Consider the following 15,067-nt stretch of genomic DNA (forward strand, 5'->3'; position numbering starts at 1 on the left):
CCACAGCAAAGGCTTCCCTGCTTATCAAACTTACTCATTCACAAAGAGACCTTAAGTCCTGCTCTGAAAAAGTTCAGTGTTCTAAAGGATTGGACTCGGCTAAAGTGGTGATGCAGAATGAGGTGTACAAAAAAGGTCATGCATGTCATACTGGAAAAGCTCTGACTGAACAGGGGAGGTGAGTTGAGCTGCTGATGGCAGCTGATTGCCTAAATCTTACTACCCACAATGCCGTCCTGTCATCTCTTCCCAAGTTCGTATCTATTCACCTTCTTTTATACGAACCTGTTGATCGTTCCATGGCGACGACGTGACCTCAGTGACCCTGCAGCCAGTACAACAGAGCAAACCTTGTGGTGAAAGACATGGACAACTGGGAAACTGCAGCCTTGAGCAGAGCTTCAATTCTCTTCATATAATTCATATAATTTCCCCTCGGGGATCAAAATAAATAAATTACCTTTTATACGGATGAGTTGAAGGGACAAAATCATAAGAGATGCTGGTTTGTAGCCTAATCAGATTTTAATACTGAAACCCCTCAGCACCAGATACATCTTTAGAGATCTAGTCACACTTCAACATGTTAGACCCATGAAACTATGTATAGCACCCATTGATCACGAGGTGACCCCCCATTTATTGAAAGAAAGAAAGAAAAATAATAAATAATGTGTTTTCTAAAGGCTTATTGGTTAGGGGGAAGTTTGGCATTTGATTGGAAAAAGACTACAATAGATAGACAGATGTTAAGGTAATACACCCTGCATTTAACCCTCTTGGTGATATATAATAAACATATATTGATAGTAATAATAAGCCCGTTTGACCCTCAAAATATTGTGTTAAATTGATGATAAACATCTACATTTCAAATACTCATATAGGCAGTATTGGATATATCTACGTTGACTTCGTTCGCAACGTTTATGGACAAACAAGCCAAAGGCAACAAAGGTTTCTTCATGGTGGAGCTCAAACACACGATGGCAACCCGGGGAGCCCAGTGCGTCTCCCTCTCTGCGGGCCTGGAGCTCCGTGTCTATCTTTAGCCACCGCTCAGGACGAAACAACCGAGCTGTCGGCTCTGTGTGTGTGTGTGTGTATGGGTGACGTCAGCGTCTCTCCCAACCATGAGGAGCTCAACGTGACCGGCTGCTCGGAACACGGGGGCTTAATCGTGTCGGTACAGCCGCTATCAACAAAGCGCCGCGCGCCGGTCACAGCTTCAGCTGCGCGCGCGCGCCCCCGCCCCCGCCCCCACCCGCGCAGGTGCGGCACGTGCGGCGGCAGCAGCAGCAGCGTGTTGAAGTGACACGGTGGCCTTCCTGGGCGCATGACTCGCCGGCTGCAGCATGCGGGAAGCCTCGGTGTTCCCGCTGCGGATCACGCACACATCTAGTTTAGCTGGACGCCATCATGCTCGCTACCTGACACCGTATAATGTCAGCCGAGGTTACGATCCGTCCGTTTCTTATGATTTTCTTACCCATATCATCAAACAAGCATACGTATACAAATGTATAAATCATAAATAAACAAAGGCGTCAAGTTAAACGCACATAACCAATATATACTCATTATTGGTATTACGTTGTTGTTGTTAGAGTGTAGTCTGTTACACTTAATGAGTTTATTTACTTCGTTTTATGTCACCTAAGACTAGTCAGCTGTCACGTATCTCAATATCCCATGAAACTAAATGATCTATACACTATAATAACCTTCAAAAGGGGCTACTTAAAACGACTATTAGCTTTAAATTGTGTCTTATTTCAGTAACTTTTGCCGCTTATTTCAGTTTAAAATGTTTACTCGTGAATAACAACTACTTCTTAACTCGGGGGGGTTATTTTGCCCTACTTTCCTTCTTTGTAAACAAGGGTCGCCTCCCTCCCTGTGTTCTCTCGCAGGGCCGGAGCATGGTGGTACACGGGACCCACGGGCCCAATGGAGGAGTACTACTACAAAAAAGGGTTGTACTACAGCAGCGAGGAGCGGGAGAGGAGGAGGAGGAGGAGGAGGAGGAAGAGGAGGGTGGGGGTGAGGAGTTGAAAGCGCCGTCCAACACGTGAGGCTCATGTGACGGAGCGAGTCTGAGACTCGAGCCGAGTGAGCGAGTGAGACGTGCCTGCAGTCACAGGGTTTATTTAACACGTAGTCAAATACCCACCCAGCTCCTCACACACACACATTCTGCGGGCGTGGAGCCTCCTCACACCACTACTGAGTCCGGACGTCAGGGTGACAACACTGCCGCCGTGCCCAGCTGTAGCTCACACACACACACACAGCGCTCCCTCACACACGCACACTGGATATCCGCAGGATACTTTTTCCCTTTTCTTCTCCATCGTCTGTGTTTGTAAATGAGGTTGTGTCGTTTTGAATCGCATCCTCGGAGACACATTTGGAACATTTGAAGGCTGTTTTTGAAGTTGTTTATTCGGGTTAGAGACATTGACGCGTAATGGAGCGGATTACCAGCGCGCAACCTCCTCCCTGTCTGCCGAAACACGCAGCGCTGGATTTAACCAACATGCAAGGGTAAAGAGGACATTTTTCATTCTATTCTATTCTATTTAATTCTATTCTTATTGAACTTTTTCTACTTTTAAGCTGAATCCCTCTATAACCCAACTAATCTTATTATTTCTTGCCCCCTATAGAATGGATTTCCCCGTCTATGTGTACAAATCCAGGAGAGGAATGAAGCGCGGGGATGACAGCAAGGTAAATCAGAGTTAACACACACACGCACACACACACACACACACACACACACACATATATAAATAATTATGTTTGAATTAGTTTAGATTAAGTAGACTGGATTTTTCTAACATCACGTCATCTCCTTTAGGACACATACAAGTTGCCACACAGGCTGATCGAGAAGAAAAGACGCGACAGAATCAACGAATGTATCGCTCAGCTGAAGGATTTACTGCCTGAACATCTGAAGCTCACTGTGAGTATTATCTTCTACATATGGCGCGTCTGCTAATAGCAACAAAATCTGAGACAGCGTGTCTGTGCAGCCCCTCTAGGCTTCATATGTCAGATTGTTATTTGTTGCCGAGGCTCAGTGTGTCTGTGTGCTGTGCCTGACTTCCCGGGTGTTCTAGGCTTGTCCTCTGTTCAGCTGCAGAATGTGTTACATAAGAAAGATCAACATGCTTATCGAAGGTCTTCCTGTTTTAGACGCTGGGTCATTTGGAGAAAGCCGTGGTGCTGGAGCTCACACTCAAGCATGTGAAAACCCTGGGTGCTCTGCTGGAGCAGCAACGGCAGAAGATTATTTCCCTCCAGAACGACCTGCAGATCAGTAAGTTTGAATCCGGACCAAGCATATAAAGTATTTCTCATTAGATTCAGCGGATTTTAAGTGCAGTCGAGATGAGCAGGATGTTTAATTTTGCATTTCTAATCCCCTCAGGTGATGATCATGGTGACAGTGCAGAGAGCAACGAGGAGATGTTCCGCTCCGGATTTGACTTGTGCGCCAAAGAAGTCCTCCAGTATCTGGCCAGCAAGGAGAGCAGCAGGGACCTGACTCCCTCCTGTATCAGCGGCCACATCCACAAGGTCGCCGCTGAGGTCCTGCAGCATCGAGTCAGCGTCCACCCAGAAGAGTCCGCGCGTCAATCCCCGGAGAAAGTGAAGAAACCCGCCATGCAGCCCCCCAGGCCCTCTGAGGGTCACGCCAAGAACTGCGTCCCCGTCATCCAAAGGACTTACCCTAACGGGATCGCAGAGCAGAGCGGCAGTGACACAGACACTGACAGCGGCTACGGGGGAGAGCAGGAGAAGCGTGACGCCAAAGCGCAGTGGTCAGAATGCCACACGCGAGAGGGAGAGCTCAAGCACGCTCTGTCTGAGAGGACGGACGCCTCCATCAAGCAGGAGGGCGCCGAGCCTCAGGCCAAGAGGCTGAGGTCCGAGTCCCCAGAGGATGAGATTTACTCTGGGCAACTCGCCGGAGGTCCTGGCAGCTACTTGGGTTTCTCCCCTAACCAACCTCCATTTTGCCTGCCCTTCTACCTCATCCCCCCTGCGGCCGCAGCTGCTGCTGCGTATCTGCCCATGCTGGAGAAATGCTGGTACCAGGGCGGCGTGTCTGTCATGTACCCGGGCATGAGTCCCTCTGCGGCCAGCTTATCCCCTGACTCACACCCTTCCTCTCTGGTGATGTCCCCCAGGGCAGGCTCTCCAGCACCCAGCCACACTTCCAGGGACTCATCTGCTCTCCTCCATGCTTGAAAGCTCTGTCCCTTCATTGAACTTTCAAACAGTTTGTCTCCAGGCGTCTGAATGTGAGGGTTTGAACAGCTGACCCACAGGAAAGTATTGAAGGGAGGGGGAAGCAAACACAAACGCGCCGGTATCCTCGGTAACCCCTGTAGCAAACACCACAGCAGTTGTTTGTCCTAAAATGAACATTGACTGACCGTGACAAAGACGCCCCCTCCTCCTCCATATCAGCTTTTCACACAGACGGGGCACCTTTGGGTGTCACCTAGAGGACCTGTTGCACGGCTCTGAAACACTGTGAAGATGCTCCGTTCAGAGATAAAAGAGGATGGGAGCCAAGACGTCTCCAGTGGGGTTTCTGCGAGGGCCTTGGTTTCTCTGCCTTTAGTGTTAGAGGAAAATCCAGAATGTAAAGCTCAGATAAACCCCTGAAAAGATTTGGACCTAGCTTTTGCACACACACAGACACACACACACACTTACACACACATACACCAGTCTGTAATGAATGTAAAGTCTGTAAAACCCTTGTAGATGCTGCTTGAACTATTACCTGCTGTAGATCTGTGACTGGAGATCTACCAATAACTTCAACAGATTGTTTATTTTTTAGAATGTTTCCAAAAAACGTTCGGCTCGATGTCGAACAGAGACGATGACATTTCCTCTTTACACCCAGCAATTATTTTTGATGCTAAATGCTTTTGTTTATTAATGTACAATGAATTCAGGGCGTTGTCACTGTACAAGGTGAGTCACTCGTGTCATTAAAGAGTGATGTGGCCATTCATGCTTGTTAGATTTGATTTTTAGAGACGCATTATAATTATTTGTTTACCTAGATTGAGTTCCTGTGAAGTAATGTATTGTAATTATATTTTGTTTATATTACTCTTACATCTCTATTTTTGATACGCGACCCACTGAGTGTTTGTGTTGCTACCACAGGGAGTTTGAGGGTAGTCCTTTGCTGTATGCCAACAGAATGTGTACATAACTTCATGCTCAACCGCATTTGCATCATCCCCTACAAATTGCCAGTCAAGTTCAGGCTCCATCTTAGCTCTTTACTTGTTTAACTCAGACACAAAACCCATCGCAGACGTTTCCTTGTATTTGCTTTAAATCTTAGTGTCTGTGGCAAAGAGAGTGAATGTAATGTTCAAACAAAAATAATAGTTTTGTATAGCAAGAGGTACTTGGGATTTTTATTTTAAAATGTAACACAATGTTGTTTTGTTGTACATATTTTGTCTATAAAGTATTATTGATATATATTAAATATGAATAAAGATTTTTTTTCTTCCTTCACTCAGTGGAAATGGTGTTTCAGTGGCGGATGGCTTCAACGTGTTACAGCAGCCGGGCTTCACAGCTCCTCACAGCAACACACACACACTTACATAACCATTACATAACCTGTAAAGCAGCAGCACCTCTGTAAATCAATAGCCTGTCTGACATTACAGCTGCTAAACATTTGATATTTCACTGAATTTACGAGGAAGAACCCATAAACTGACACTGAAGTTTAAGTTTTAGCCACTTTTGGTTAAACTTCAGTAATATAACAAGAAATGTTAATATATATTCTTTATTACATTAAAGTGAAGAAATATAAAGCAATAAATACAAATATACAAAATATATACATTAATGTTTATAAATAAATGTAAACATACAATTACAGAAAAGTTGAATAAAACTAAATAAACAAAGATGAAATACTATTTTACATTTAACAAAGACTGTTTACTCAGTTTCATTTCTTGCATACTGTACTTGAGCCTCTGTAACTATATTGAAACTGTTCTATACAGGAGCAGAAAATGCGTGCAGCTGAACACCAACACCTTGGACGGAGATGGTATTTGAGGTTGTGGAGGGAAATCTCTTGTGTCTTTGATTTACATTGATATTCAAACTAGAGTATGTGAGTCTCCAAACACATTCTGTATCTTTGAAGATCTTACAGATAACAGCAGCACCTTGTAGTAATAATGAGAGGAGAAACATTGATTTTGACCTATGAGGTCAAAACACTGATCAGTCATTTCATAAAATGACCTTTATTTCTTTTCGTCTGCTGATCAGTGTGATATGTTATTAACCACTGGTGATCTGAAACACACACAGCAGCACTGCCCCCTTGTGGTCTAGAAGCTGTATTGCTATAGCTCAGAAGACAACGGGGCTTCTTCTTCAAGTCTATGGTTCATATAATAAGAACTGCTAAATTTACAAAGGAGTGTTTAAGACCCACCCGCAGCTCTAGGGACTATAATTTAGCGGAATTTGCAGAATCATATTGAATAAATGCCACAGAAGCACATACAAACCCTCTCACTCAGGAGTCTGGGCAGGTTTTCAGGGAATAAAGGACGAGGAATCAGCCACAGTTTACAAACTAAAGTCAACCCTAAAAGTTGGTCAATGCAGAAAATGTGAAAAAAAAAAAAAAAATCAAGATAACATCAATGCAAAGGTTAACAAGTTTCACCTTTCACCACCGCTGTAATTTCCCACTAAGGTCACGCGTATCAGGGGACGTTTCTGAACCTCGTTGGTGTTAAGTCAGTTTAATTTATGATTACCTTGACATATAATTAGCTTTTCCACAAATAAATCCTTAAACTAGTTTGCCTCTGCAGGGATGCTTCAGAGTTTTCGCTTCATTTTCCTGATCTAGATTCTCTATTAAAAACCACAGTTGTTTTGATGGACTTTGATGTTTCCCTCAGTGTGAGAACAAAAGAAACATGTATAGAAGTATTTCCATAGTAACCTCTAAGCTCCAAGGGAAGATTGATGTTGTTGTTGAGTGTTGCAATCTATATGTTTGTGGACCCATAAATAGAGACTTTAACTCTCATGCCGTTATGTTTTCTCTCAGATCTTACTGTACTGATGATTGAAGAAACATCACACACACGTGGAAGAGGATGTCTCAAGTAGGATATAATGAGGACCGTTGCCACAGACCCTGGGTCTCACTCGATCACCAGGGGGCGCCAAAACCAAGGTTTTGGCCAAGTACAAGAAAACTGCTCTGCTGCCTAATTCAGCTCATCGGCACCTTTTGGGGGCTTTTAAAAAGTGGAAGGATTTCAGCTTTGAGAATTCCTGCTGAGGAAACTCTCACATCTTTGATTGAGACGTCAGCATATTGGGGTTTTCCCCCATGCAATCTTGAGAGGCATAGTTCACCCTATAAAGGTCACCAGCCGAGGTAGAGTAGTGCCCTGCTGTGACCCTGGGGGCCGCGAGGGGGCACCAGGGCTGCAGCAGGTTGGAGGGGGAAAAGTTTGCGCGCGCGTGTGTGTGTGTGTGTGTGTGTGTGTGTGTGTGTGTGTGTGTGTGTGTGTGTGTGTGTGTGTGTGTGTGTGTGTCGGCGGGGCAGATCTGATAAACTTCAGACTTTATCTCGCGGGCCGGATACGATAATACCGCGGGCCGGACGTCTATCTGACGTCATCGTTACATCATCAAGCCCCTTAATTCCGCTGTGGAAACGACGCATGCGCATTTGTGTCTCTGCTGTGCGCGTGTTTCCAGTTTGGCGCCGTCGCACCGCTGACGATGATTACGTGTGTGGACTAAACCAAGACGTGTGCGGATCAAACCAAGCTCGGCACATTCACACACAAACATAAACATCACCCCATTAGGTAATTGTATATAAATTGCAACTCTGACTTTTGAATTTGTTGTGGTTCATTTTGTTGTAGTTTGTCATGATTAGTCAAAATGAGCCTACCTGTAGAAAGAGACAAAAGCTCTTCGAAATCAAACAAGTCCTACCCGCACTCGATCAGTCATGGTTTAACCCGGCTCAATATGACTCACCTGGAAATCGCTGCATTTGTTTCCCTCAACAAGACGACAGAAACAGACGAGAACTAAACGCACCTGATCCCACAACAAGATGACAGCTAAAGGTAAGAAACAAACGCACCTGATCCCACAACAAGATGACAGCTAAAGGTAAGAAACAAACGCTCCTGATCCCACAGCAAGATGACAGCTAAAGGTAAGAAACAAATGCTCCTGATCCCACAACGAGATGACAGCAACAGGTAGGAACTAAACGCTGCTGATGGGACTGAAACATGGGCACAAGCTGCTGTGTGTCAAACTTTATCTGTGTTTGGTATTTTCTACACACAAGAGCTTGTGAGCTCCTTGGCTCTTTGTTTGCTTTGGGTTCATGTGTGTTGCAGTGGCTGCCACTGCACATGCTCCAAAACTGATACGATGGTGTTTTGGGTTCATGTATATTTAATAAAATGTATTTAAAAAAGCAAATGGACGAATTTCCAAACTGCGCATTTCGACTTCACGCATTTCGACTTCACGCATTTCAACGGCACCCATTTCAACGCCAAGAATTTCAACTCCAAGAATTTTTCTGCAATTTGCAACATTTTCTATGGAACTTCTACATTTGCTCGTCACTTGGAAATGGGAAAAGTGCGGCAGAGTCCAGGTAAAAGGTAAATGACTTTAGACTACTTGCCTCCCAAAAATCCAACCCCTCGTCCTCGCCGTGGGAGGTGGAAACGGGTCGATCCAGGTCCAGACGGGCTGGGTTTGCTCACCTGGAAACGTCCTGGCTAACGGGGCACTGGTCAAATTAGTTACTTTTGCTTAGTTAGTTACTCTTTCCTCACAGCCCGCCATGCCTCTTGTCTCCACCGCAGGGCGCTGTAGCAACCTCACAAACTCCTGTGGTGTAACGTGGTAACACAGCCATCATGCTGATGGACGAACCAGGTCCGAGTCCTGGTAGGAGTCTCTGGTTCTTACAACGCCGTCCTGTAAACTCTCTGACCTCTGACCTGGGCTGCACAGATTTACCACACATCAGACATACAGGAAGTAATTCATCTGTGACGAGTTGGACCCAAACGGTTGATATGTAATGTAATCTTCCTATGTTTAAAATTGGTTATCTGGGCCTTTAAGGCTGCATGAGTCCTACAGATAACTGAACAATGACCTCACCATTTTTGGAAAATGGGTTTCTAATTTCACAAATGCATTTTTAACAAAAACTGTGTGCGTGCATGTGTCCCATAGAACTCTGACCCACACTCCCTCTTGCCGGGCTCTCAGAGGGACGAGCCGGCGCCAGGTAAGGTTCATGTTAACAACCACATTGCTTCCAGGAACTCCATGAAGCAGGAGTAACTTATTTTGATTTCACACTTACACTTACAACTGTAATGTAAAAATACAGTTAAGTGGTAATTGTCATAAGATTTACAAATGGACTCAAATGGTGTTCGTTTTTACTATCAAGGCTTCATATACATGGTTTGTTCAAAATGTTAAATATAAATGTTGGTGTCATAATTGTAGATCTACTCAGCCTTGGTGCAGGTATGCTCTCTTTGCCCTCTAATCCTGTCCAGAACTCTGCTCCTCTAGTGCAGCAGTCCCAAACCACCGGGTCATCTGGTACCGGTCTTGCATATGGGGGGCCTTGGCTGAAACCTAATGGTGTATAGGGGGCCTTATCATTGTAAAGTTTGGGAACCCTTGGACTAGATCACCTCCAAACAGCTCTTCCTGTTTTCAGCTGTTCCCTAAAAACTTGCTATTTCCTATTACTATTTCCTTCAGGCCCTTCATAATACTTCAAATTTGACAAACGTTTTCAGCAATTGCAATCATACTAGTTACATATCGAGCTCTTATTCTGAAATCCTCCCGGAAGTCTCCCCGTGGTTGTTTTTCCCCCAGCGTTGCTCCGTCCTCCGTGTTGTGGTTCAGCCCGTGTCAGCTGCTCTGGTCCCGGCTCAGGATGCTGCTGCTGCCCGCGGTGCTGCTCGCCGCTCTCACGGCCTCACGCAGCGCGGAGGGCTCCGACTTCTCCCCGCCTGTGGTCAACGTCAGCCTGGACGAAGCTCCGGAGGTCCGCTGGAATGATTTGCTCAAAGTTTTTGACATCAACTTCCTGAAAAAAGCGGCGGCAGAGGTCATAGAGTGAGTAATCATGACTTCATAGTGAGGTTAGCATGAAGTTTAACTGATAAAATAAGAAGAAGTGTAGAAATACAAACGCGTTATAAATAGATAAAACTAATCTTATGTAAATACTTCGAAACTGAAAGTCTTGGCGATTTTATCTCAACCGCGACTTTCACAATAAGCAGTCTTGATCAAACTTATCATGAAATTGAGAAGTTATTGACAATTTGATTTATTAATAATAGTAAAACCTGATTACCTCTGAAACTAAAGAAAAATCACGTTTTCCAAAACATTCTCGATTTAGTGGGTTTAAAGTGCAATCCCAAGCCTTGCAGCTAATGTGTGAGTGTGTTGCAAGCTGTTCAGTGAATGTATGAGTAAAGATTCCAATAAAAATACACCCCTTCCTCCCATCATTTGTGTGTTTACCTCCCCCCTCCTTACCGCACAGGTATGTTTACGTCTCATTCCAGCTCTACAGTCCCAAAGTGGGTGCATCAAGCTGTGGCTCCCGTCGCTCTGGCCTTAGACAAGTACATTCCTCAGCCGTACGAAGGAGAGATCCGCGGCCTGGCCTCACACTTTGGAGGGAGCCTGTCGGACATCATCATTCTCAACTTTGCCTATGAAATCTCGGCGTATGTATGATTTGGATCCATAACGCGACAACAAACACACTTTTATTCTTACCATGCATGTCAGTGTGTATGAATTAAGACTCATTTGTTGTCGTTCCAGATTTTGCACAAGCATCGTAGCTCAGGACACAAATGGCCACGTATACCATGGAAGGAATCTGGATTATCCTCATTCTATTCTAAGAAATCTGACCATCAACGTGATCTTCCTCAAGAACGGAGAGGTGCGGTATTTAATGTTTCTGCTCCCTGGTGAAGTTATGATTCCAGGCTGTCGTGCACGCTGAGCTGTAGCTTCACACACTTTCAGGTGGCGTACCGCGGAACTTCCTTCGCTGGTTATATTGGCCTGTGGACGGGACAGAGTCCGGACAAGTTTACCGTCTCTGGTGATCAGCGAGGTACGATTACACGTCATCATCTTCCTCATTTCCTAAGTGCACTCCAGGTGTGGTAGGTGTTCATGCTTGTTATGGTTCATCAGGGGATGATCACTGGTGGAACTGGTGGAAAAACCTTGTGTCTGCTTTCCTGCTGGGAAGATCACCAGTCAGCTGGCTGGTGAGGGAGGTGAGTGTGCTTAGGGAAGTTAGGAAATTGGGAGAAATCGGGGAAAATGAAACACTGACAGGTTGTGTGTGTGTGAACTACTGCAGACTTTGGAGAAAGCAGACGACTTCCAGGACGCGCTGATGCGTCTTTCCAAAATCCCCATCATCACAGGAGTGTATTACATCGTGGGTGGGGTGCGAGGAGGGGAAGGTGCTGTGATAACCAGAGACCGGACTGGACCGGCTGATATCTGGCCTCTGGAACCTGTGGCTGGAGCGTAAGGCTAGACCAAAACATCTAGATACAGTCTAAATATAGAGAAGCAATCTAAAGTAAATACCAAATCTGTGTTGTTCCTGTTCTAGATGGTTCCGAGTAGAGACAAACTATGACCACTGGCTTCCTCTTCCAGCCAGAGATCATCGCAGGTGATTCATGTCACGCCATCGGCTGCAGCAGCGTAATGAACAAAGCATCTACAATACTGCTGTTAACGCAATGCTGTTGTTATTCCTTTCTCAGAGAAGCAGCCGACAAAGCTTTAAACGCTACCGGCCAGGACCACATCAACATGGACACACTCTTTCAGGCACGTGCGGGCCAATAAATCGACGTTGGGTGTATTTCAGTTGAGCAAAGGTCACTTGCTTATTGGTAACAGATGCTTTCTCTGCAGGTTTTGTCGGTGTTTCCAGTGTGTAACGGGTAAGGAGGAAGTTCTCTGTCCATTATGTTCTCATTTTTGGCATCACTGATTCTCACATGACAGCTTCTGAGACGGGGCGGTTGTGTGCAGCTTGGTCGCTCTCACTTCCCTTTGTCCCACTTCAGCAATAATGTCAATGGGCTTTTGTTTGACTCCACACTTCAGCAAAATGGGAGGCAGCACAACAACAACACAACCACAATAGTTGAATGTCAGTCGCTCCCATATGTGTAAAGTTTAGACTGTGTTACTCTACAGCTCCACGTCATGGACGTAGCCTAGAGTCACTCTATAAGTGAGCTTCTGTATTCCTTTGTCAGTGGCCTTGTCTAATATCTGGCTCCTTTCCTAGAATTACAGTTTACACAACAACAATGAGCGCAGCCACACCGGAGAAGTACACTACACTGGTCAGATCAGAGGTAAACACATCTTCAGTCTTGTGGTTATCTTTGCTTTTTGTTTGCGGTCTTATAATTTGAGTCCATTCAATCAATCCAGGAGCCTTTTCTCACTCAGTCCTTTCCTCTCTTTGTAGGGCTGCGGCATGAACTGACGACGCTGCAGACGAGCGTGCCTTCATCGTGATGTTGAGATAATAGAATCAATGGGACTCAATGAATGATTTACAGATTGCAATATGCTGCCTCTAATAGAACTTACTGAACTGCTGGGATTTGTTTCTTACTTTTTTAATGTTTTAATGGGTTTTTTAATGTTATGCAGTGATTATCTTTTCTTTTCTAATGCACCCTCAATTCTTCTGTCAAGATGAATAAAATTTTGATAACTTTCTCTGTCGTCTGATTGGATTGTGATTGGATTGTGTGTTAATGAAGACGTAGTGTGTTTGTGTGTGTGTGTGTGTGTGGATCTGTGTGGTTGATTGCACACCCATCAGACAACAGATACAGTATGTGTTGTCGTATTAAAAGGACCAGAATCCTCAGCGGGGCCGTAATACTGCATGTTCGCCTCCATGTCACCACTAGATGGCAGTAAAATCGTGATCTCTCAAAATCAACTCCACTACATCTGACAGAGCTGCACTTCACACACTCACACACCCTCTGATGTGATTGCAACAGAACTCCTCTACCTCCCACCTATCACCAATGTAGAGCTATGCTGATGATTAAGCAGCGTGAAATGATGAAGAGGATGTCTGCAATTTGCCTGTAGAATGAATTAGCGTGATTACTTTCATGGTAATGGAGGTTAAAGTCTGGCTATGTAATGGCCAAAAGCTTTATAATAGTAGTAGTATTAGTAGTAGGGATAGCAGCAGTATTGTATTAGGATGTGTTTGTGTGCGTGGGTTTGTGTTGGTGTGTGTAGTCCCACCCGTGCGCTGCTGTTCCAGTGTGTGTGTGTCGACTGTCCTGCCTGTAGCCACACGCCTCATACGTTCACTTAAGACTGGCTCTTAGGAATGCAGTTGGCAAATCGTATGTGCATGTATGTGTGATTCAGTGTGTGTGTGTGTGTGTCATGAATATACACCTTAGCTACGACCTTGTACACAGGTGGGATGGCTCAAAGGTGAACCAGCGCTGCTTTGATATCTCAGGAATGAGGAAATGTTTACATTGTTGCACACTCCTGCTCTGGTCAGACACACACACACACACACACACACACACACACACACACACACACACACACACACACACACACACACACACACACACAGCAACGCAAATGATAAATCACATTCCCATTGAGAACATACACTCACATTCTCCTCCAACTCTAACCTCATTTCTCCTGTCAGGCCGCTTGTTGACACACACCTCATTAATCAGAGATGGAGTGATTTGGCTGAATGGGAAGAGGGACCAGGCACTCTGACTACATACACACTGTTTACTTTCACACACAGGTTCATAACACTTGCACACACTCTCAGAGAGGCCCGTGGCTTTGCTTTGAGCGCTGACAGATGTGGTTGGGCGGCCGAACAATAGGCACAGTTTGGGATCGACGACAAACGACTGAAGTGAAGGTCGCTCAAGGACGTTTGACCATCTGGACAGTGTGAAGCTGAACAGGACAAATACAACTAATAACCTCAGAAAATGAATCTACTTTGGAAAATCTCACAACCTTTTGTACTTTGCCATTTTCGGCCCGTGTGTCTCCTGGTTCCCACACCTTCATTCTCACCTTCGTCTTCTTCTTCTTCTTACTTAAAGTGGCGTTCACATTCCTTGGTTGTGCTTTTGCCAGAGATTTAGCTCAGTGATTGTCTCATTCTAGATATGAGATAGCCACACCTGAGCACACACACATGCGGCGAGATCAACAGAGCACTTTGAGCTCACACACACACACACTACTTAGAATACCGCAACATAAAAACCCAGATTACACATTGGGTGACATCGGTGGCTCAAAATGTTTCTGTTCCATTCTGTATCAAGTAAACGAGCAAAAAGAACCAAGAGAGAGATCAAGTGTATTAAAGATATTCTTCAAAATTGTAATAATAATGCATTGTAACTTGATTTCAGAGCCTTTTCTCTGCCTCCCCTCCCTTTTTTAAGACAGTTAATATTTTTCTGGTTTTCTTGTTTTTCAATTTATGCCTCAGTTCTGCTGAGAAGTTCCTCCTCTGCATTTGACCCTAACACACATGGTTTTGATGGTGGTGTTGGGAATCCAGATGAATTCCCCGAAAAACACAAGGATCTGCTCTAATAATACAGTTTATTGCTTTGTGTGTCATAAGAAACTGTAATGTCAAACAGCAATGTAGGCTGGTACAAATCGAATCATAGGTTGTGATAGAGAGAGAGAGAGATAGGGGAGAAACAAACGAGACAAAACAATTGATATTATTGAGATTTATTTGAATAGAAAAATTGAAAATGAAATAAAAAGAACATGTTTACCATCCTTCAACTTTAGATTGATCCTTCATTGACTTACACCCAGAAAT

The 15,067-nt window shown here is 44.7% G+C and overlaps 2 protein-coding genes across 3 annotated transcripts; both read left to right on the forward strand.

Annotated features, from left to right (window-relative positions):
• Positions 1-2,076: 2,076 nt before the first annotated feature.
• On the forward strand, positions 2,077-5,565 carry bhlhe40 (basic helix-loop-helix family, member e40). 2 transcript variants are annotated; one of them, XM_076141094.1, is made up of 5 exons: positions 2,077-2,547; positions 2,670-2,733; positions 2,864-2,971; positions 3,205-3,328; positions 3,440-5,565. In XM_076141094.1, the coding sequence occupies exons 1-5, from the start codon at positions 2,471-2,473 to the stop codon at positions 4,261-4,263; spliced, it is 1,197 nt and encodes a 398-aa protein (XP_075997209.1). In that variant the 5' UTR covers positions 2,077-2,470; the 3' UTR covers positions 4,264-5,565. The 2 variants fall into 2 exon arrangements, with proteins under 2 accessions (XP_075997209.1, XP_075997210.1); XM_076141095.1 differs by having other exon boundaries at positions 2,078-2,547; positions 3,205-3,329; positions 3,444-5,565.
• Positions 5,566-9,995: 4,430 nt separating this feature from the next.
• On the forward strand, positions 9,996-12,927 carry LOC142990941 (N-acylethanolamine-hydrolyzing acid amidase-like). The gene is made up of 11 exons (XM_076140829.1): positions 9,996-10,242; positions 10,704-10,868; positions 10,969-11,092; positions 11,179-11,269; positions 11,353-11,438; positions 11,525-11,697; positions 11,786-11,848; positions 11,943-12,009; positions 12,097-12,125; positions 12,479-12,548; positions 12,665-12,927. The coding sequence occupies exons 1-11, from the start codon at positions 10,061-10,063 to the stop codon at positions 12,680-12,682; spliced, it is 1,068 nt and encodes a 355-aa protein (XP_075996944.1). The 5' UTR covers positions 9,996-10,060; the 3' UTR covers positions 12,683-12,927.
• The last annotated feature ends 2,140 nt before the right edge of the window (positions 12,928-15,067 follow it).

The sequence above is a fragment of the Genypterus blacodes genome, unplaced genomic scaffold (assembly GCF_046128005.1).
Source record: "Genypterus blacodes isolate CSIRO-AG114 ecotype Tasmania unplaced genomic scaffold, CSIRO-AGI_Gbla_v1 ptg000017l_1, whole genome shotgun sequence".
NCBI classification, from domain to species: domain Eukaryota; kingdom Metazoa; phylum Chordata; class Actinopteri; order Ophidiiformes; family Ophidiidae; genus Genypterus; species Genypterus blacodes.

What these genes read in the sequence shown, in the direction of transcription:
- bhlhe40 (XM_076141094.1), top strand. Translation starts at nt 2,471, where the DNA reads ATGGAGCGGATTACCAGCGCGCAACCTCCTCCCTGTCTGCCGAAACAC. An exon ending in GATTTAACCAACATGCAAGG is followed by an intron (nt 2,548 to 2,669) that starts GTAAAGAGGACA and finishes TGCCCCCTATAG; the next exon opens with AATGGATTTCCCCGTCTATG. An exon ending in CTGAACATCTGAAGCTCACT is followed by an intron (nt 2,972 to 3,204) that starts GTGAGTATTATC and finishes TTCCTGTTTTAG; the next exon opens with ACGCTGGGTCATTTGGAGAA.
- LOC142990941 (XM_076140829.1), top strand. Translation starts at nt 10,061, where the DNA reads ATGCTGCTGCTGCCCGCGGTGCTGCTCGCCGCTCTCACGGCCTCACGC. An exon ending in TTTGCCTATGAAATCTCGGC is followed by an intron (nt 10,869 to 10,968) that starts GTATGTATGATT and finishes TTGTCGTTCCAG; the next exon opens with ATTTTGCACAAGCATCGTAG. An exon ending in ACATGGACACACTCTTTCAG is followed by an intron (nt 12,010 to 12,096) that starts GCACGTGCGGGC and finishes CTTTCTCTGCAG; the next exon opens with GTTTTGTCGGTGTTTCCAGT.